Genomic DNA, 22,749 nt, shown 5'->3' on the forward strand with positions numbered 1-22,749 from the left:
GGAGTATGACGATGGGCACAGACATGGATAGACACCTGTACAAACACATACAAACGCAGAAACAGGAGTAGACGCTCACCCTCTCTGGTGACGATAGAGCGCGAGGCTGGATGGAAGCCTAGTATCCCAGCTACATTGTCATTGGCCAGTATCACGATGGTCACAGTGTCAGAGCTGGGGAGGATTCGACTTCCTCCCTCCGTCTTTACCAGACCAATCATGAGGCTCTCGCTGTCCTCTGGCTCACTGTCATCTCTGATTCCTATCTCTACCATCTTTTTCACATCACCTATGGACAAAGAGATTGACAAGTATCAAACTGGCTGAAGCTTACATAATGGTGTTCTGCTTACTGGCGTTATGGATTTGCACAAGCAACACAAACAGATGCACAAACAGTGCGTAATACACACACACACACACACACACACACACACACACACACACACACACACACACACACACACACACACACACACAAAAACATGGGTGCGGTGATTAACCTACCATCTGCAAAAACCAGAGTTCCCCCAGTGCCAGTGAAGTCAGTGTCTGGTGTGGCTTTTCCTCCAACAAACCTCCACTCTATGGTAACCCTTCCCAAACTTCCCCCTCTCCTCTCTATGACGAGGGGCACAACAACCATGGGTTCTTCCCGGATCTCAAGATAGAGCCCCTCCTCGGTGGCATTGGGACTGATAATGTACATCAGAAACACCCCGAACGTGTCACCATTCATCCCTATAGTTACCACAGCCTTGTCTGGCTGGCCAATGGAGGGCATGTTCTTCTCTGCCACAGTCAGATTCACCAGCTCTACCTTTAAACAGGAAACAGTAAAATTTCTCAATTCCATTAAAAAAGAATAAAGGCAATATTATCAAAGTACACAATTCAATTCTATGAATAAATGTGATGTACCTTTAGGATCTGGATGAAGAAACTCTCGTCCATCTCAGGGAATTTGTCAGTCAAGATGGGGACAGTGAGGTTAGCAACCCCTGACTCATCCTCCATGAAGGCACTTTGAGCCGTCATCGTGGTGTAATCACTCCCGGCCACAGCTTGAGCACTGAAGAGGATGGCAGCTGCGGTGACATTTTTCACATATGTCATGGCCTGAGTTCCAGGGGTCAGCTGGTCAGCGCCAGAGGTCACCCAAGTACAGGATGGTGGGTTCAAACCTGAAGAGAGAGAAAAAGCCTCACAGGCTTGTTCTCGCAGGCAGGCGGCTGCACAGGTCACCAGGGGATCTCCCTGTGCAGTGATGTTGACTGCCCTGTGGGGGACACTAGAGGGAAGGCCTGCTATTGGGGAGTCATAGTAAATTAGCAGGTCATGGCCCTCCGTCTGGGCTGAGCCAACGACGTCAATCTCTGAGGTGCTGTAGAGAATCTCAATACGAGCAAAGAAACCACCACTGGAGGTAAAGGAATGGAGTAAAGAGAGCGAAAGAAAAGGAGCAAGGGAGAAAGGGAAAGGGGAGTACTTATGGTTATTGATATGATAAATTAAATTAAATTATTCATGTCAGTGAAAACAATAAAGAAAAGTCTCAAGTTAAAAACCAACCTTCTACGGACTGTGATGTTGGCCACATAAATTCCCTCCAATGGCTCCTGAACACGGTACACATTTTGTTCAAAGTGGACGGTGCCATATGGGTTGTCATTAGCAGGTACTATAATGCTAACAGATGTCTCTGTTCCAAGGCTTCCCCCATTACTGGCACCAGTCAACTCAACCTTGATAATCTGTGAAGTATTACAATGGAATACATAATGAATATGCATCATTTATTACTATGCATTATCTATCTATCATGTTCTATTGATCCCCTGAGGGGATATTCTCATTATACTTGCAACCATCCAGAGGGAGGTCAGAATGCAGTTTCAGATGCCTTAAATATCAATTTAATATATTATCAAGTGCATTTTAGAATTATTATCAATACAAATCTGAATGTTTATTTCGATAAAAACACAAAAATGTGTTTTCTAAGGTTAAAAAAAGTGAAATTGGTACAAAACAATGCATTCATGAGGTTACTGTAATATTTACCTCAGTGATCTCAGGAACATCATCAGCAAGAATTTCCACTGTAAGGATTTTTAGAGTCTCGCCAGGAGCAAAGACAATCTCCCCAGACGTGGGTCTGATGTCCCCCACTGCTAGCTGACCACTCACTGTGGCCTCCCACTGGACGGCCACAGTGCCAATGGTCCCGGCATTACGAATGATAGGCAGGGTGACGTCAATGGAGTTTGAGCCTGGCTCCTCTACAGTGACTGGAGCGGCCTGGAAGACTAGATAGACAGACAAAACAAAAAGAAAGACTTTGCTCAGTGCATCTAATTGCCATTAGAACTTGTCATATTGAGAGAGCTATCGATTAAAAGATGGTGACTTAATGAGTGAAATAGCTGAAATTTTAATTATGTTTCCTAACCAAATGCACCAAAGGGGTCATCAGAAGGCAATATGGTGATAATGGCACGGGTGAGTTCTCCCAGTAGAGCTCCTCCAGTGGTCTGATTGATCAGCTCAATGCGGAAGGTCTCCTCCAGCTCAGGGACCACATCATTGATGATGTAGATTGGTACAGCCTTACTAGACTCCCCTTCGAGGAGCACCACATCACTGGAAGCTACACTGTAGTCTTCACCTAGCCAAAAAGACTCATGAGCATGTGTAAACACCATAATTGCACACACAAAGACACACACAGAAGCAAAAGGCCCATGGAGATAAACAGCATTAAAGTTGATATCTAGGATTTTTCTCCATTAATAAATATATATCTTATCCATCTGTACCATAGAATTAGGTTACATAATACTACCTGGCATCTTTACCATGATGGAGACACCATATACTGCTCTTGAAATTTTTGACAGTAGGACATGTGGCGATGCTTCTGTTGGACAAGTAACATCCATCCATTATCCAAACCACTTATCCTGCTCTCAGGGTCGTGGGGATGCTGGAGCCTATCCCAGCAGCCATTGGGCGGCAGGCGGGGAGACACCCTGGACAGGCCACCAGGTCATCACAGGGCCAACACACACACACACACACACACACACACACACACACACACACACACACACACACACACACACACACACACACACACACACACACACACACACCTAGGGACAATTTAGTACGGCCAATCACCTGACCTGCATATCTTTGGACTGTGGGAGGAAACCGGAGCACCCGGAGGAAACCCATGCAGACACAGGGAGAACATGCAAACTCCACACAGAGGATGACCCGGGACAACCCCCAAGGTTGGACTACTCCGGGGCTTGAACTCAGGACCTTCTTGCTGTGAGGCAACCGCGCTAACCACTGCGCCACCATGCCACCCACAAGTAGAACAGTATACCTATATAGTTTGATGTACATAGTTTCTAACTCACTAGATTGTCTGTGTTAGCTTTGGTCCAAGGATGCAATTTTTACAAGGGCGGGAACAGTTTGCCACTGACCTGATGGGACCCCTGCAAGAGTGGCTACTACACCTTGTTTGTAGTTATTGCAGCCAAAGGGAGGGACAAATCAGGGAAATACCAGATTTCAGGTTTAAGCTGTAAAACTATACAGTTAAGCAACACTTACTGACTCGTGCAGTCATAGGCACTGCTCTGAACTTGACGGAAACATCAGCAAATATGCCCCCTATGCGGGTCACATTTATGATGGGTCCAACGTAGTGCTCCGCCACACTGACAGCAGGCGTCGACAACTGCAGGGTTCCAAAGGCATCGTCGCTGGCTTCCACGATAACCTGGGCCACAGTCTCTACCTTGAGACCCAGACGAGGGGAGCTGGCAACTGGGAGGGAACGTGAGAAAATACACTGTCAAAGACGAATACAAAGTCTTCATAGCCTGGCTTTTGATGACTTTTTACATTTGTTTATCCTCTACACCCACAGATAGGCAAGAAATCCTTTATGGTGTTGGCCCCTACTACTTGGAACTGTCTGGAAAAAGACTTGAAATTAAATCTCTCATCTCCATGCCTGAGTTTAAAGATTTTGTTAAAGATATTGTAGAAAAGTCCAGTGGATCCTTCTCTTGCTGCTCATCTCTGGCTTTGGTACCTACTTCTACATTATGCGTTTTAATTTCATGTTTTTATTAAAAGTTTCAATCGTGCTTCACATATTTGTCTGTACTATTTTGTATGCTGCCGTCTTGTCCAGGTCTCCCTTGCAAAATATATTCTGACTCTTAAGTTGACTTCCTGGATAAATAAAAGTTAAATAAAATGAAAATAAATAAAAGGATACCATATAGTTGCAATGCATTTAGAGTTACATTGCAAGTTGAGTCAACTGAACAAATAAATCCCCATGGTCTAAATCTATGCATATGTTGCTTGAAACAAAGAGGTAAAAACACATCATATATTTCTACCAAATTACAAAATGAATAAAAAAAAAACCCAAAAGTATAGTTCAAGTCAGTGTTTCTGGGGATTCACTAAAAATCAGTTTCAGTTTTGTGATTTTTTTATGATAACAATTACATGAATTGTCATTATTATGACTTTCAGTGCTTTGGACAGCAAATATGTCAACCCTATAAAACACTGTAATCCTATAACACACTTTTCAGTATCTTACTCAGTCTCTCCTGTGCTCCTTCGATTAAATGAACACTGATCAGCTCCACAAACACAGACTCATCTCTCTCTGGGTCTTCATCATCCAGCACCTGGATGCTGATGTTTGCTTCACTCTGATTAGCCGAGAAAACAACAGATTGGAGGACAGGGACAAAGTCCCGCCCCTCGCTGGCCCGGCCCACCCCTGGGGTCGTGTATGGTGCTGGATCTGCCTCACTCAGTGTCTTGTATGTCACACGCACCTGGGCCAACAATTGTAAGGTCAAATCGGGTCAACAGGAAAATCTAGCACATTTGAGAACCACCACGGAATAAGTCAAACTAACTTAATTCATGTATTTAACATCAGAATCAGAGCAGAGAGAGGTAGTGAGCTAGGATCCTTGGATCTTCACAATACAGATTTAGCTCTAAGCTTTTATTTAGTGACGCACCTTTCCCATCAGACCCCTGTGTCGGCGAATGGTTAGGTCCACTGTGGAGTCAGCTTCAGGAAGGCGGACAAGTCTAGTGTCATCAGCAAACACAAAAACACCATATGGGTCATCACTGGCAAGTATGGTCAGAGTGGAAGAGGTCTGGGTACCCAGGCGACCGTGTGAGACATTTGTCAAGGACACATTGAAGCTCTTGTCCAGCTCAGGCAGTTCATCAGGGGCTACTCTGAGAATGATGTTGCCTTTGGTCTGACCAATGCCAAAGGTGACATTCCCAGACCTGCTGAGAAGGTCTTCCTCTGAACTTGGGTCAGCCTCCCAATACACAGTCACATTGGAAAGGTCACCAAAGGACCGAACCACCTGGTAGAGGGCAGATGGAGCAATAGAGGTCAAAAAATTATTAGGGTCAGAAAAAAAACCTTGTAAAAACTCACCTCTGTAAAGTAAAAAAAAAAAAAACCGAAGGTACAGCACCAAGGAAGAAAGACCAAGGCAGTCTGTCTCAGGTGGAATAAAAAAATAAAAAGCCTTATTACATGGGATAGAGCAACTCTATAATTTTTAGAGGCTGACCTGTAGGACCACAGAGCCATGTCCATCCTCTGGTTCTGTCCCATCGGCAGCAAGGGAGTCAGAGCTGAACTGGAATACTCCATGGGCATCATCAGAAGCTGCGATGGTCACAGTGATGTGGGAAGCAACTCCCAGACTGGCTACGAACAACACCAGAAATTATTTCAAATTATTTTTAGATATATGCTTTAGTCATGTTTTCATCTTCTACACGCTGGTCAGAGTAGAGGGGGATGGAAAGGTGGCTGAAGCACATAATGTAGTATGCAAATGCCAAGCTGCCAGTACTGTCATAATCAAATCAGACACATTTCCATAGAATGTGTACCATTGTACCTGCAATATACTCATCCCCATTTCTTAACCTGTCAAATTATGGTAAAGTTTAGCAAATTCAAATGGCAGCTTCACAGTGCATGGAGTCTATTCTGGAATGTTGAAATCAGATCAAGGACGCAAAGGAAGCTTTTTTTTTTCAGACTTCCCCTTTCATTCTCCTTTACACATGCGATTGTGGAATAGTCCTCTGTGGTTCAGGAGGACGGTTTACACAGGAAAAACACAGTTTAGGGAAAAATAAATGCTGGTATGAGAAAAAAGGCCTTTAAATATTCCAAATATGAGGGTAACCCCAAGCCCTCAAGTCTTGACATTCCATGTCAACCTCTTACCATTGCTGTTCCCACGTCAACAGTGGTGCTGTTTGCTTTTCCCACATGGCTCTCTTTGGGCATTTTGCACAGGCCCGACTGCTATGTAAACAAAGTGCACAAGCAAATGCACAGGCACCGATGTGCATATATACAAATGTGCACGTGCACTCACACCACACAGCTGCGTAGTCAATGCGTCTTGCAGGGCACCAATAACCTTGAAGCCTAACATTCAATCAGTCGCACATGGAAACAGGCAAAGTGCCAGGGTAACACTTTATAAATAACAACTTTCATTTATAAGCCATTCCACAAGCAGTTAGTTAATGATGAATTAATCATTGATTACTTATTATATTGTAGATGATAATAGTATCATCTACAATATAATAAGTAGTCAATGCTTATATCTGTTTAAAAACTGGGTAAAAATGTAGATAAAGCGGCCTAAAGTACCAGGCCGGAGGTGTCAGCACTCGGCCCCAGCTGGAGGGGCTCCTCCCTGGGTAAAAATGTAGAAAAATAATGATCAGATTCTAACATCTATAATATAATAAGTAATTAATGTTTAATTCATCATTAACTAACTGCTTGTGGATGGCTTATAAACAAAAGTTATTCTAAAGCGTTACCGGTGCCAGTTAGAGTGTTATAATTGGGCCAATTCACATTGCGATCAATTCATTCATTCAAGGAGGACAATGACCAGCGCTGCCATGGCAGGGGTTAAGGATTGAGCGACAAGATCAGGTGAGAGGACAGGAAGGAAGGGGAGACTTACCACGATGGTGATAGGATGAAAGTAGAAAGTCAGAGTCACTCTCCCCACTACCACTTCCTTCACCACGCAGGAACTGATCCACTGGTGAGTCGAACACCAGGATCACACAGGGATAAAAACCAGGGCAGAGGTGAGAATCACACCAGAAGAGTTGGGGGTGGGGGTGGTGTCACGCAAGAGCAGTGGGCATCAAAGCACAAACGGGGAGGAAAGGTACAGCAGGGAAACACACAGGAGCACACGGGGTCACACAAACACAAAGACATTGGGGCAGAATACAGGATCATTTCAGCGCTAAATCAGAGAGGATGGGTATTGAAAGGTTTCTAGAGTGTATGGCTAAGGCTCAAAATCAATGACACAACACTACTGGACTGAACCAACAGTGACGCACAGAACTATCAAAAAGTGCTTTGAGCTTATTTTACCATGACTTTGGCCTAGAGTGCATCCTTACTAGGGATGGGTACCGAAACCGGGTATTTAACGGCACCAGTGCTAAATTATTAAAGACCATAGTATTAATAAGCTCCGACGTCAACGGTCGTGCTATCAGTTTTGGAGAAATTAAGAAAATTAATTTCCTATTTATTTAAGGCTACACAAACAATATCTTGCAACTTTTATCTCACTCATTTCTAATTTGCAATAAGATTAAGACATTTGTCTATGATTCCTTTTCATTATTCCCAATCCAGAAGAGCTCTCTCTCTCTCGGAGCATGTCGTATGTGCGAGCCGAGGGGTGGGGCCAGCTCTCTCCACCTCTCTCAGACACGCTCGGATACGCTCGGACACGCGCACACGCCCCCCCCCCCCCCCCCCACACACACACACAGAGCCTGTTCTCAATTACAATGTGAGAACTTAATGGTCAAAAGTCTGGTTATATTTCACTAGGGTTAATACTGACAATGCTGGTTGCCACAAGTGCAACAGGTCTTTTGCATGTAAGGGTGGAAACACAAGCAATCTTTCGAAACATCTAGCGAAAGTGCAACAAGTACAGGCGGAGAAATGTACAGTTTGACTGCCTAGTGGGTAGTTCATCTCTCGTTGCCCCATCCACCTAAGGTATGTCATGTATGCTAGCAGCCTAGAGCCCACATGGAGTTAACTAAATTATACAAACATGGGTTGATGATTAAAAGTAATGCTCTATCCAGACATGAGAAAATAAAATAATGTTAATACTCTTCTTAATTTGTTTTGTTTCTCTTAAAAAAACAACAACAAAAAGAACCAATAAGAGTACCGTTAAAGTACCAGATCGATATAAGCAGTATTGGTAAGAGCAGTGGTACTGCTAAAATTTTAACGATACTCATCTCTAATCCTTACCGCTGCCATCAGGATTGTAGAGCTCTACTCTGAACCGTTTGTCCAGTTCAGGCACAGCGTTGTCTATTATGGTCACTGAGATGAACTTCAACCTCTCCCCTGGCAGGAAGTCCAACACTCCCTCTGAGTCCTGGCAATGGAGTGCAAAGAAAAAAGCAGTCTTTGGAAGTTGACAGTAGAAATTTGTGAGAGAAAATTAAAGATTATACACTGCTCAAAAAAATAAAGGGAACACATAAGCAATGCAATGTAGCTCCAAGTCAATCACACTTTTGAGATATCAACCTGTCCAGTTAGGAAGCAACACTGATTTGTGAATCAATTTCACCTGTTGGTAAATTGTCTAATTTCCAGGTGGAAATTAGACAATTTGCAAGACAACCCCTATAAAAGGAATGGATTTGCAGGTGGTGGCCACAGACCACTTGCCTGTCCTCATCTTTTCTGGCCGATCTTTGGTTAGTTTTTCATTTTGCTAGTGCCCTCACCACTAGAGGTGGCATGAGGCGGTATCTGCAACCTACAGAAGTTGCTCAGCTAGTGCAGCTCATCCAGGATGGCACATCAATGCGTGCTGTGGCAAGAAGATTTGATGTGTCTCCCAGCACAGTGTCCAGAGCATGGAGGAGGTACCAGGAGACAGGCCAGTACACCAGGAGACATGGAGGGGGCCGCAGGAGGACAACAACCCCGCAGCAGGACCACTATCTGGTCCTTTGTGCAAGGAGGAACAGGAGGAGCACTGCCGGAGCCCTACAAAACGACCTTCAACAGGCCACTAATGTGCAGGCTTCTGCTCAAACAGTGAGAAACAGAATGCATGAGGATGGTATGAGGGCCCGACGTCCACAATTGGGGCCTGTGCTCACAGCCCAACACCGTGCAGCCCGATTGACCTTTGCCAGAGAACATTTTGGTTGGCAGATTCGCCATTGGCGCCCTGTGCTCTTCACAGATGAGAGCAGGTTCACACTGAACACATGTGACAGACGTGAGAGAGTCTGGAGACGCTGTGGAGAACGTTCTGCTGCCTGCAACATCCTCCAGCATGACCGGTTTGGCGGTGGGTCAGTGATGGTCTGGGGAGGCATATCCTTGGAGGGCCGCACAGACCTCTACGTGCTAGCCAGAGGTACCATAACTGCCATTAGGTGCCGGGATGAGATCCTCAGACCCATTGTCAGACCATATGCTGGTGCAGTGGGCCCTGGGTTCCTGCTCATGCATGACAATGCTCGTCCTCATGTGGCCAGAGTGTGTCAGCAGTTCCTGTATGTCGAGGGCATTGATGCTATGGACTGGCCTGCACGTTCCCCAGACCTGAATCCAATCGAGCACCTCTGGGACATCATGTCTCGTACCATCCGCCAACGCGATGTCCCACCACAGACTGTCCAGGAGTTGACCGATGCCCTGATCCAGGTCTGGGCGGAGATCCCTCAGGAGACCATCCGTCGTCTCATCAGGAGCATGCCCAGACATTGTAGGGAGTGCATACAGGCACGTGGAGGCCACACACACTACTGAGCCTCATTTTGAATCGTCTTGAAGAATTTCCACAGAAGTTGGATCAGCCTATGTTCTCATTTTCCACTTTGATTTTGAGTATGATTCTGAATCCAGACCTTAATGGGCTAATGATTTTGATTTCCATTGATCCTTCTTAGGTTATTTTGCTCTAAACACATTCCTCTGTCTAATAAATAAAGATTTTCAGCTGAAATATTTCATTCATCGAGGTCTATATTGTGTTTTTAGGTGTTCCCTTTATTTTTTTGAGCAGTGTACATTGCATAGAAGGACAACAAGAACGTAACTTGGATCATAAACACGTGGGCTTCAGCCAAATGAATTTAAATCATGTGACAACATATTGCTTTATATCATTCACTTAAGAACTCAGCAGCAACATTTCACCAATATTTTTGTATTGCTATGCAGAGAATGAGTGCAACAACCAGGTCTTTGGAGGAAACAATGCTGAATGTTATGAGCAAAGTTTGACAGAAGGTAAAGGTACCTCATAATCCTCGGGACTGGATGCTGTGAAGGGGGTTGTCCTATACCCAACCAAGACTCTTCCCAAGAGGCCTTGGGCCCTGGCCACCCTCAGGTGAACTTCTCCGTCCTCCTCATTAACAGTGATATGAGCAGGTTCTAAGGCTGGGGAGATAAGCCCGTCCTCCGGCGGCCTAGGCTGGAACTGGAATAGGCCTGGAAGGGTGTCAATGTGTGTGTGCACATGCACAGGGATGCAAGAGTGTGGGGGGATGTACAGGAGAGGAGACGATAGAGGAGAAAAAGGGAGGATATTGTAGATAAGAAGGAAGTGCAGCAAAAGAGGACAAAATAGGTTTAGATTGGTGTGAAGGCGCGGGGTACGGATGAAGGCAACAAATGAGAGGAGAGGTAAAGGATGGGAGAAGGAGCAAAATGGAGGAGGAGGATAGGGAAAAGATTTAGCAGAAGTTTCTCACACCGGGCTGATCTGATATGCTACTTATCACAAAATAAGCTGCCCCAATGCATGGGTGACTGACTGCATATATATATGACTGCGTGGCTGCCTTTCATCAGGTGTGCTTCCACGAGTGAGCTTCCATAAATCAGCGTGTCATTCCAAGCATTGGTGTAAGTGTTAGCATGTCAATACCGTAGGGGTGGTCACTTGCGGTGACAGCCACAATGTTGACGCCGTTTTCAGGGTCGATACTTGCTCCGCTGGAAGGGGTGGAGCCTGGCTTCCCGTCACCTGATTCTGCTGACGCCAGTGTGACCTGGAAGGACTCTGCCAGCTCTGGCAGGTTATCATCCACAACCAGGAGGTTCAATACCTGGCAGGATCCATAAAAAGGATTAAGAAAATTCGACCCCCAGTATTGTCGTTTTGGGCAGTTCCTTTAATAAAAAAAAAGTCATCAATGCACACTTTAAGTAACTCTAACTAATGGTTGTTTTGAAATAAACAATCTTCACTTTACACTCGTTTGGTGCTAAATATCTATATTGCAAGTTTTTAAATGTCCCATTGGCTCAAATTGCGAACCTTTATCATCCGGTGACACCTGTTGAAGCGTCAGTGAATTCATATCCACACCACCACTAGATGGTGGTAGAGATCAATAAACACTGAAATGTGAACAACAACGTGAGACAGGTCAGATGAATTTTCTAAATAAATATTATGTGTGAGAGGGAAAATTGGACCTTTCAACGCACCTGTCAAACTGGGACATATTTATTAGAAACAAGTATGAGGACACAGTCTTGGATATTTAATTACATAGTAAATTGGTATTGTGTTTGAATGACTGCACATTAGATTACCCACAGGAATGAATCCAAGTGGGTTTTTCCCTAGCTTATATAATATTGCTAAAAAAACAGCGTAAACCTTTGGGTCTCTTTTCGTTTTCCTCTGTCACCAAAACCCTGGTTCTGTATCTGTCTGTATTTACTGTCACTCCTTTCACGTCTGTCCTTATATATATCTCTTCCTATATTTTCCTCTATCAAAAATGTACACAACACACACACACACACCTCAGAACGTTGTTCAGGCATAAAAATCACCGCTCCAGTAGCATTAGCAAAATCCTGATGTGCAGGGGTCTCACTGTCTGTGCTGTACAACTGGGTAACAGTGTAGTTGACATAGACAACGTCCAGAGCTCCTCTCATGCGCTCAATTACACATGAGATAGTGGAACCCTCCTTGGTGGTCTAGGAGGAGACATCACAGAACACAAACTGAGTGAGAAGAGTCAAAATATGCATCAATCAACGGACAAAGTAATCTGCACACTGAAATTGCCCAACAGATCAATTTAACATTGTTAACCGGGGCTACAAGGCTGAACCCAATATGCCGACACAGACAGACTAATGCCTGGAGGCAGGGGCTGGGCAGAGCAGGCAGGACTGGGGAACATGGAGAGCCAGATCTAGACGAGGGACCAGGTAACAGGCAATGTCTCAACATAAAGGCTGGGAGCATAGACTGAACTGAACAAGCACCACAATCTGGCAAGGCCGGGTATATAAGGAGTAGGGTTCACTGCCGTAGATGAGATGCAGGTGATGGACCTCTGCTCTGCCTGCCGCACACCTGTCTCCAATCCTGAAGACACATACACACAGAAACAGGAGAGAGAAACTAGGGCAGGGGGAGCGGCCAAGATCTATCCATCCATCCATTATCCATCCATCCATTATCCAAACCGCCTATCCTGCTCTCAGGGTTGTGGGGATGATGGAGCTTATCCCAGCAATCATTGGGCAGCAGGTGGGAAGACACCCTGGACAGGCCGCCAGGCCATCACAGGGCCGATACACACACACACACATTCATACCTAGGGACAATTTAATACGGCCGATTCACCTGACCTACATGTCTTTGGACTGTGGCAGGAAACTGGAGCACCCAGAGGAAACCCATGCAGACACAGGGAGAACATGCAAACTCCACACAGAGGACGACCTGGGACGACCCCCAAGGTTGGACTACTGCGGGGCTTGAACCCAGGACCTTCTTGCTGTGAGGCAACTGCGGTAACCACTGTGCCACCATGCTGCCCGCAGCCAAGATAAGGGAGACAATTAGGGAGATTGGGACGAAGAGGGTGAGTTGTAGGAGGGCGCGGGGCCGCTGTGACAAATATGAGCTGAATAGCACATTCAAAGCTGTAGCCAGCACATGCGCAAGACTCCAGTTATCCCTCTTCATCCCATGGTTTGCATGTATTGCTCTCAGTACCTTGTGTGTTTTAATTCCTGCATAGTCATAGTGTGATTTGGAGAGGGACCACCTGATAGCTCACATGCCTCTACTTCTTTTTGTCCCAAAGGGTAAAGGATATGTAACCCTCCTTCCGATGGAATGCCATCCCTCGCCCTACCACCTGTTGTGGTGATGGAGGTATGGAACTCTAGACCTCCAAGTCCCAGTATTTGAATGCTTGCTCCAGTCATATAGGAATGTCCTAGCTAGCAGATCTGCCATTGCTGAGCCTCACCAGCTGTCGGTCTACCTGAGAGGGACCCATGAGAAGAGGCCACGTGTCCAATCTAACTGAAAAGGGAGAGCATGCTCTCACTTCAGCCAGGCGTGAAGACTGATGAAATATGCAGTGGGACATAGACTCATAAGCCCGTGGGTTTACATTACATGTCTTCTTTTCTCTCCAGAGATGACCTAGTGTCAAAGTGAGAGACAGCATTGACATACACGATTGCATTGAAATGGGAAGCGCCATCTCAACAACAGACTTGCCCTGTTGTCCTACATCAAAACAAGTTGAATCCATTAATAATCTGAAGAAATGTTAAGTACAGATAATGACAGATACCCAGAAGTAATAGCTGTCAGATCAGAGGGTTAAGACCTTTCCATTTTGCTGCACTATCCATTGCGTGCATGCTGCCTACTTACATTAGGTATGCAGGCGCCAGTGAATCCAAAAAGCCCATTGGCATTGTCACTCTTCATGATTCGCAGTGTAGCAGTTGGTCTGGGAACAGGGAGGCGTGCTCCACCATGCACTGCCACCAACTGTAGATAAAAGACTTCCTCGCCCTCTTCCTCCTTATCATCTCGGACCTCCACTACAAAGGACTTCTTTTTCTCTTCCTGCCGGTACTGAAGGTAGCCCGAGATGTTACGCAGGTCTGTTTTGGCAGGCTGGGTGTGAAGCTCATGGATTTGGCTGCGATTCAACCTCGTACCATACAAGCGGACATCCTGGAGAAGGCCTGTGTAACGTTGTTCACCATCAGGATCTGACCCGATAATCACTGGAGAAGGTCCTGGATGAACAAAAACAGTTGAGAATACGCATTATGTTATATATGATACATTTTAGAAAAATATAATTTCATAACAAACCTGACATCTCAAATTTGATCTGATTTGATTTGCAACAATCTTCAATGAGAAATTGCCCGTGGAGACCTAGTGACAAAGATGGCTACTTCATTTGCAAGGTCATGAGGATGCTTTTTTACTTAGTTATGTAAGAGAACAATTCTGTCACAACAGATGATTATCAAGAATCACCCAGATGGATGAGGATCACTCGGAAAGGCTTTAATGGCATTTCTATTGCATTTAAGGCAGTAGATGAGCCCAAACTAATTCAGAAAATTTGACCTCACACTACAACACCACCAAAAGACCACTTTTGCCAAATTCTCCTCCCTGTTATTAAACTCTTAATTTATTGTTGGGGTAACAAAGCTTGTTTTAAGATTTGCAATGGAAGACATTCAAGTCTGAATACAATAAGAAAAAAAATTAAAACTTAAAACACATGCTGTATTTTCTTATAGAATATGTTTGCACGCTCATTTGCAACTACAACCACTACTTCTCTTTCTACCTCTTCAAAAGCGTCAACACATAAGTTATACTGTCATTTATGTGGGACTTTGGCTATTCAGCCATCAATATTAGGAAATTTAATAAACTATAAAAAGTCTCTTGCAAACAGGCCACCCTGCTAAATTCATCTAACTTCATATGAGCTCTGTATTAATTATTTCATGAGTGTTTTAGCACAAAAAAAAACTGCAAAATAAACTCAAGAGCTTTCATGCTGCTCAGTTTTGATACACCAGACAAAGTAACTCCCTCCACTTGGAGGGAATAGGACAAATCGAGGAAGTCTGCTGCAGTGAACAAGGACAAAGCCCCGAAACAAAGCAAACCATCTGTGGGTTGAGTTACCAGTAGCAAACAATAGCACCTGACATGATAGATGGTTATATGTACATCCACTGTGATTGAAGTTAGCCATAGAGCCATCAAGACATTCCCCCCAGAGGGGCTTTGGTCCAACACAGATAGCTTCCATTGTCTTCACTTATTAAAGAGGATAGGAAGAAAAGAAGACGCCGGCTGATTCCTTCTAGCAGTAACAATATCCAGCAGTGCTGAGGCTATTTGCTCACTGAAGCATTACAGAGTCCCAATAGGCTGGAACAATGGGCAAGCAACTGGGAGGTGTGCGTATGTATGTAGTATCTGCATATGTATGTATATGTGACTCCGTGTGTGTGTGTGTGTGTGTGTGTGTGTGTGTGTGTGTGTGTGTGTGTGTGTGTGTGTGTGTGTGTGTGTGTGTGTGTGTGTGCATGTCTCCATGCGTATCAGGAACAATATAGGTTTTCCCTCCAGATGTGGAGAAAGATGAGAGGACAAACCACACCCACATCAGTCCCCCACACATTCAAATGTCCTCATTCAACAAACATGAGCAGACCAGTAGTTATGTCATCACAATGAAGACATGACAACTGAAAAGATGTGCTTTGCTCTGTGACACAGATGAAGTCTACTGAGACAGCCCTGCCTCTCTAGTTAAATCAAAGTTATTCAAGTCCGGAACATTTCATGAGAGAGAGGAAGATTCAGATAAGTCACAGCTTGGTCTCGTGGAGAAATTTGTATTTTTGACATGACATATTCTGTATGAAATAACACCTGGGCTCTAAACTATCATTTGCTGCAGGTCAGTCTAGAATCATTATCCCATACATTTAAAATCCTCTGAAAGCTGACTTATATCATTATCTTATTTTGGAGCAACTCTGATAAAATTAACTCACCGTCAGCAATTCCCATTCCTTTGATGCTCTTCAGTCCTCCAAGTATGGGGACCCCATCTAAGAAGAATTCAATAATCCCATCATCCACCGTAATGATAATATGTAACCACACATTATCCTCCACAAACTTCTCAGCCATGGCCCTGGCCACCTGTGTACTATTTGTTCCTATGGCTGTATAGAACAGCATCACAGCGATGTGAGACTCATTGGTGTGGACCTTGACTCCATAATATAATGTCCCGTTCCTTGTTCCTTTGGAGACTATAAACCCGTTGGTGTCTAGCTTCGGCACCAGCCAAGCAGAAAACGTGAAATTTCCCAAAGGAGCAGATCCATCCTCTTGGGAGATGGTCCCATAGGCTCCTGGGAGGCCAGAGAAGAACCATGCATCAGTGCCGGAGTGGTGTCTCCTGGCATGGGGCCTGAGCTCAACCTCCTGTGGGAAGGAGGCTTCAAGGAGGAGGTCATCCATCAGGGGTAGGCCTTCTGGGAAATGACCAGAAACAATCTCCCAGGCAACCCGCACGTCACCAAAAGTGCCCTGCTGTCTGAGAATGGTGAAGGAAGTGACATCAGACATATCATCTTGAGACAGTACATCCTCTGCCACTTCCTGGTCCAGGTTGTCTTCAGCGATGGCAAAGACACCAAATGGGTCATCGTTGAAAGGGATGAGGACAGAGGCATTCAGGGATGTCCCAGCCAACCGCCCACCATCTCCTGGATAGCCACCTGTAGAATATCATAGGAAAGGGTTAATTAGTTATTCAAAAAAATTATGAATGCCTCATGTCATTTTGTAATCCTCAGCATTAATTTATAACTAAAATCAAATTAGTTACATGTTAGGCTCTTGGTACCACAGCCTAACATAGTTCATGTTCTCAAATACCTCAATATAAAATCCATTTTGAGGAAATACAATATGAATTTATAACTTCATCTTTTTAGATGCAAAGCCCCTGATGAAACTGGCTTTTAATTCACAAACTGACATTTAGTCTCATGTTTAGCTGTACTATCTGCATAAATTCGGGGAGGTACCGAACCCTCCAAAAATGTTTGTGTGTCTCAATATATGCTGTTCTAAGATGTTACGATTTTTACATTTTTTGTTTTGCAATGTACATTATAATCTTTATAGGTAAGAAAACTGATAAAATAAATTTCTTCTACACCCGCCACCATTCCCTCTTAGCTTCTTCCTCATATTCTGTCACTTGGTATTGCAGTTTTATTCAAGCTAGGATTACACAGAAACACCATGGACAGATGCATTTAGGACATGCTCTATCACCTTTAAAAAAAAAGATTTGGACCCCCCCCCCCTTTTTCTCCCCAGTTGTATCCGGCAAATTAACCCACTCTTCTGAGCTGCTCCACCCCCTCTGCTGATCTGGGGAGGGCTGCAGACTACCACATGACTCCTCCGATACATGTGGAGCCGCCAGCTGCTTCTTTTCACCTGACAGTGAGGAGTTTCACCAGGGGGAATGTAGCGTGTGGGAGGATCATTCTATTTCCCCCAGTTCCCCCTCCCCCTGAACAAGTGCCCCTGACTGACCAGAGGAGGTGCTAATGCAGCAACCAGGACACATACCCACATCCGACTTCTCACCTGCAGACACTACAGACACAGGTGTCTGTAGTGTCTGCAGGATGCTTTTGTGTCTGCGGTGATGCCCAGCCAAGCTGGAGGTAACACAGCGACACAGAATAGACCGCCACGCCACCTGGACACCCCATCCCCTTTAATTTGCTCAAGAAAACCAATCTTTTGATAAATCATTTTAAGTAGTTCGGAGGTGTCAGATCACTTTTCTGGATTGTTGGTTCACTAAAAACACAATTCAGACAAAGTGACTTTAGCTCTGTTGAACTGGTACAAAGGCATCTATTTTACAATGTCCGTGTTAAGCACCCAATCAGTATATAATGTTAGCTGCTCAACTGAAAATGTACAGGTAATACTAGACTTTCAATTACAAACATAAGTAAATTATCCCATCACACTGTTCACTGCAAAGACACACAAGAGGTTGTGCTTCGAATGTATGACACTATGTGTCCTTGTCAAAATACAGGTTATCCCAAATGTTAATGGTGTCCCTGCCAAAGGTCATAGCGATCATTTAATTCCTTATTTCTAGTTCACCAGCTATCAATTTTCTACCCATAAAGAACATTTTAAAATACATATGTGTCTGCTCACCTGAGATATTGACCAGTCGGAGGACAAAGTACTCGTTGAACTCTGGCAGTTTATCAGAGATGGCCTCGAGGAGAATTGGCTTGGTCTCCTGGCCTGTGGTGAGCGTGATGGAGCCGGAGGTGTTGGTAAACTCTTGGCCTTCTTCCAGTGGAGTCAGTGAGTCATTGGCAAACAGCTGCCAAAACACTGTCACATCACCAAAATGACCCCTAGCACGCAGGACACTGGGACAGAAGAGAGAAAAAGTAATAAATGGAACAAAATTAAAACTATGCTGTCGGTGAAATGTTTATACTTAGTGAGAAATCAGCTATTTCCGTCAACTCAAAAAACAGAGCATATTCTGTCTATATAAATATCGAGTATGGATGGTGAGGGGTCGTTTCAAAGTCACAGATAAACCCCCTTAAGTCAAGTCAAGTCACTTTTATTTGTATAGCCCAATATCACAAATTACAAACTTCTAAATTAAAGTTAGTTAGAGAACTAGAGTTTCTAAATTAAAATCATTCATTATAAATAATGAAATTGAAAAGCTGAACAATAGTAAAAACACTTCCTTACAAGAAGTTGTTAGTCCTGCCCTCTTCCACAGCTTTCTCAGTGGAGTCCAAGGAGAAAATCCCATTGGCATCATCATTGGCCTCAATCACCACTGTAGCTGTGTCCACTCCATACACAACAGCATCACCTGTACACACACACACACACACACACACACACACACACACACACACACACACACACACACACACACACACACACAATACATGGATGAAGTGGATGGAACTGAACCTGCAGCTTGATATCTTTGTCATCATTTGCAGTCTGACAATCTTTCCTTTATGACCCACTTTATTTGTATAACCATGTATGGTGAGGCTGTGAACATTCTTAAACATTTTGAATGCACCTTGTGTCAGTCAATATCATGATTTTCTCATTGAAACTTTAATGTCCTGAACACTTAACCGAATCTGATTTTAACCAGATGTTAGAAGAAAACGATACAAGGACATCTTTCACACCACTCGAACCTGAACCTAGATCAAGCCTTAGCTCGGCATGTGTGTGTACAGACAGACAAGACAGACAGACAAGACAGACAGACAAGACAGACAGACAAGACAGACAAGACAGACAGACAGACAGACAGACAGAGACAGATAGATAGATGACAGAGAAACTTGGATGCTTTGTGCTAGCCACAGTTATTGTCATGCTAAACATCGTGCAGTAGACGGGAGTCTGTTCTCATTAACATACCACACCATAACTATGGCAACCAAGACGAGGAGGCCTGAGCTCCATATTCATGAAAAAAATGGGAGTCCTGAAATGAGATATCTCTAAACAAAGGAACCGGGCTGACAGCGGCAGGGCCAGGGCCTCCATCAAGCACAACCTATACATATTAAACAGTATTTATGTTTCAGGAAAAATAATTACAAGCTAATGCAAGGTTAATAAAAAATAAAAAAAACAAACAAAAAACAGTTACCCAAACCACAGTAGGCGTGGGTTTACCAAATTGTAAAAATACTTGTGTTTATGTCATTGTACTAACTGAAAGCAAATCTACTCATGATTAAGCAGACAAGGCTGTGCTTATGATTGTGCCTCATGTCAAAAGTCAAACTTGATTGACTTATGACTTGAGGCTTATTGACTTCCAACATAAGCCGGGTGTAGAGGACAAGTCCCGAGCCCTCACCAGTGGCTAACACTGACTCTGCTCCGTGTCAGTCAGTAAACACGGAGAGGCCAGTGAAAGTGGTATGTCTTTGTGTATCTCGAGAGTCCAGAGTTTGGTAATTAAGGACCTGTTGAGGCCCTCTGGCCCTTAAATCCCCTCCCTGACATACTGGGATTAGGTGGGCTTTCAGTGTCACCAGCCACTGCTAAATAACAGACTAGGGCCGCACGATATTGGAAAAAACATTACGATTTTTTTTTCCAGTGTAATATATTGCAATATTAAAAAAATACAGGATTTTTTTACCAGATGACTTGAATAGCTCTACTTGGGAATAATTAATCATTCTACAATGATTGGGGTGATTTTGTAGGGGAGTTGTTGGGAAATTGTGAAAAGCGAGCGGTCTTTTTTCACCATTTGTACGGAAAGAGGAGGAGATGGAGTCAGACAGACAACTGAGAAAAGTCATGCACGGATCATCTCTGATGTCATCTGACTCCACATGTACACATAAATCATCCACCCGCCACCCACCGAATGGATTTTCTCCTATTTAGAGACCTGCACCCGATCACACATTACTGTTATTTCTCAGAGGGATATATATGTAAGCGTGACGATACACCGCATTTGAGGCGCTTCGCAGCATATGACATACCCAACACTTGACACGTTATGGTTAAGTATGACACTAAATCACTCCCACACAGAGTTTTTCTGCCCTTACTTTTTTTTTTGGTTTTTCATTCTTTTTTCATTTTTTTCTCAGACCTTTTTTGCCTCCATTGCTGCTTAAGACAAATGGACACCACAACAGGCGCAATGCAAGTCTAGTCTGTTAATTCATGCCTGATAAAAAACAAAGCTTAAAATATGTCCACATTTTAGATAATGTAATTAATATTTTCCTCATTAATGATGTATTATTTCACCCACCCGCAACACATCTGCTGTAATTCAGAATGTTAATTTTTATGACTTGGCCCACCCGATCCGCGGATTTACCGCGGGGCCCGCTGACATAGCTGCGATCCGCGCATCACTAGCCGAGGAACACGTCGATGTGTCATTTGCCCAGACAGAGAGAAATCGGAGTAAATTATGTTTTATCAGACACAATTCTCTTGTAGATTAGTCATGGAAAATGAGAAAACCATGCGAGTTTTGCTTTTGTATCAAGCAGCAAAAATTTGTAGCATGAGGCGTTCGAGTTAATTTGCCTTACTTCATATCGCAGGTCTTGCGATGCGACTATTGTGCATGTGCACATCGCGATGAGGATGCTGAAACGATTTATCATGCAGCCCTAACACAGAGCGTCCCCTATATTCTGAGAGAGTGATATGAGGTGGTATACTTAAAACAAGATATGGATTGGGTGTATTTGTTGGATGTTTCCTCCATTATAAGGTATTAAGTTTTAGAGCCGACAGATGGATTACTGGTAAACAAAACACACAAAAAAATCACGAGGGCTAGAGACATCGTGACATCTGTTTCAACAATACTATCACCTCTAAGTGATGATGTTTGAGTTAGGATTTGGTTCTCTGTTAAGAATGGGATTTTGAATATGTTAATATTTTTGCAGTTCTGCAGCATTAAACTATTATTTTTCCATGAGTTCATAGAAAAATAATAAAGCTAACACACCATCATATCTTATTTCATCTTGGTCGATCGTGGCACCATACCAACTACAAACCCAACTCGGAAAAAGTTGCGACGGTATGGAAAATGCAAATCAAAAAAGAAAGCAGATATTTCTAAATTGACTGTGACTTGTGTCTCATTGCTGACAGCATGAACACAACATATTTCATATTTTGTCTGGTCAGCTTCATTTCATTTGTAAATATACATCCATTCTTGCCATTCACGCCTGCAACACAGTCTAAAAAAAGTTGGGACGGCAGCAATTTAGGGCTAGTAATGAGGTAAAATAATCAAATAATGATGTTATTTGAAAGAGGTGATGTCAACAGGTTATTGTAATCGTGATTTGGTACAAAAGCAGCATCCAGGAAAGGCCTAGTCCTGTAGGAACAAAGATGGGCTCACCTGTTTTCCTTTAAAAATAATGTTCCTCAAAGAAAGATAGGAAGAGATTTGGATATTTCACCCTCTACAGTGCATAACAGCATTAAGGTTCAAGGAATCTGGGGGAATTTCAGGGTGTAAAGGGCAAGGGCACAAGCCTAAGCTGAATAACCGTGCTCTCCGATCCCTCAGACAGCTGCATTAAGAACCGTCATTCATCTATAAGCGATATAACTACATGGGCTCAGGATTACTTTGGCACACCTTTGTCAAGCACGACAATACGTAGTTACATCCACAAATGCCAGTTAAAACTTTACTGTGCCAAAAGGAAGCCTTATGTTAACCGTGTCCAGAAGTACCGTTGACCTCTCTGGGCTCAGAGGCCTCAAGGGTGGACCATCACACAGTGGAAACGTGTATTGTGCTCAGGTGAGTCAGTATTTCAGGTCTTTTTTGGAAGAAATGGACGCCATGTGTTCCGCACCAAAGAAGAAAAGGACCATCCAGACTGTTACCAGCAACAAGTCCAAAAGTCAGGGTCTGTCATGGTATGGGGTTGTGTCAGTGCCCTTCGCAAAGGTAACTTACACTTCTATGATGGCACCATTAATGTTGAAAAGTACATCGAGGTTTTGGAGCAACATATGCTGTCTTCAAGACGAAATCCTTCCCAGGGACGCCCATGCATATTTCAACAAGACAATGTAAAACCACATTCTGCACACATTACAAAGGCATGGCTGTGGAAGAAAAGG

The 22,749-nt window shown here is 43.8% G+C and overlaps 1 protein-coding gene across 2 annotated transcripts in view; it reads right to left on the bottom strand.

Moving 5' to 3' along the window:
- Positions 1 to 22,749, bottom strand: part of adgrv1 (adhesion G protein-coupled receptor V1) — a 180,067-nt gene that overhangs the window by 132,732 nt on the left and 24,586 nt on the right. Inside the window, exons 18-36 of one of the 2 annotated variants that reach the window (XM_056301758.1) lie at positions 18,817 to 18,943; positions 18,253 to 18,476; positions 16,038 to 16,772; positions 13,864 to 14,237; positions 11,975 to 12,154; positions 11,085 to 11,265; positions 10,452 to 10,645; positions 8,432 to 8,552; positions 7,088 to 7,172; positions 5,658 to 5,793; positions 5,079 to 5,444; positions 4,643 to 4,886; positions 3,631 to 3,846; positions 2,453 to 2,668; positions 2,065 to 2,309; positions 1,573 to 1,754; positions 922 to 1,420; positions 508 to 820; positions 80 to 289 (exon numbers count right to left, since the gene is read on the bottom strand). In XM_056301758.1, coding sequence (XP_056157733.1) covers positions 80 to 289; positions 508 to 820; positions 922 to 1,420; positions 1,573 to 1,754; positions 2,065 to 2,309; positions 2,453 to 2,668; positions 3,631 to 3,846; positions 4,643 to 4,886; positions 5,079 to 5,444; positions 5,658 to 5,793; positions 7,088 to 7,172; positions 8,432 to 8,552; positions 10,452 to 10,645; positions 11,085 to 11,265; positions 11,975 to 12,154; positions 13,864 to 14,237; positions 16,038 to 16,772; positions 18,253 to 18,476; positions 18,817 to 18,943 — 4,848 coding nt within the window. Of the gene's footprint in view, positions 1 to 79; positions 290 to 507; positions 821 to 921; positions 1,421 to 1,572; positions 1,755 to 2,064; positions 2,310 to 2,452; positions 2,669 to 3,630; positions 3,847 to 4,642; positions 4,887 to 5,078; positions 5,445 to 5,657; positions 5,798 to 7,087; positions 7,173 to 8,431; positions 8,562 to 10,451; positions 10,646 to 11,084; positions 11,266 to 11,974; positions 12,155 to 13,863; positions 14,238 to 16,037; positions 16,773 to 18,252; positions 18,477 to 18,816; positions 18,944 to 22,749 lie in introns of both variants that reach the window. The other variant, XM_056301746.1, reaches the window with a different exon arrangement.

This window comes from Lampris incognitus, chromosome 1 (genome assembly GCF_029633865.1).
Source record: "Lampris incognitus isolate fLamInc1 chromosome 1, fLamInc1.hap2, whole genome shotgun sequence".
In the NCBI taxonomy this organism is placed as follows: Eukaryota; Metazoa; Chordata; class Actinopteri; order Lampriformes; family Lampridae; genus Lampris; species Lampris incognitus.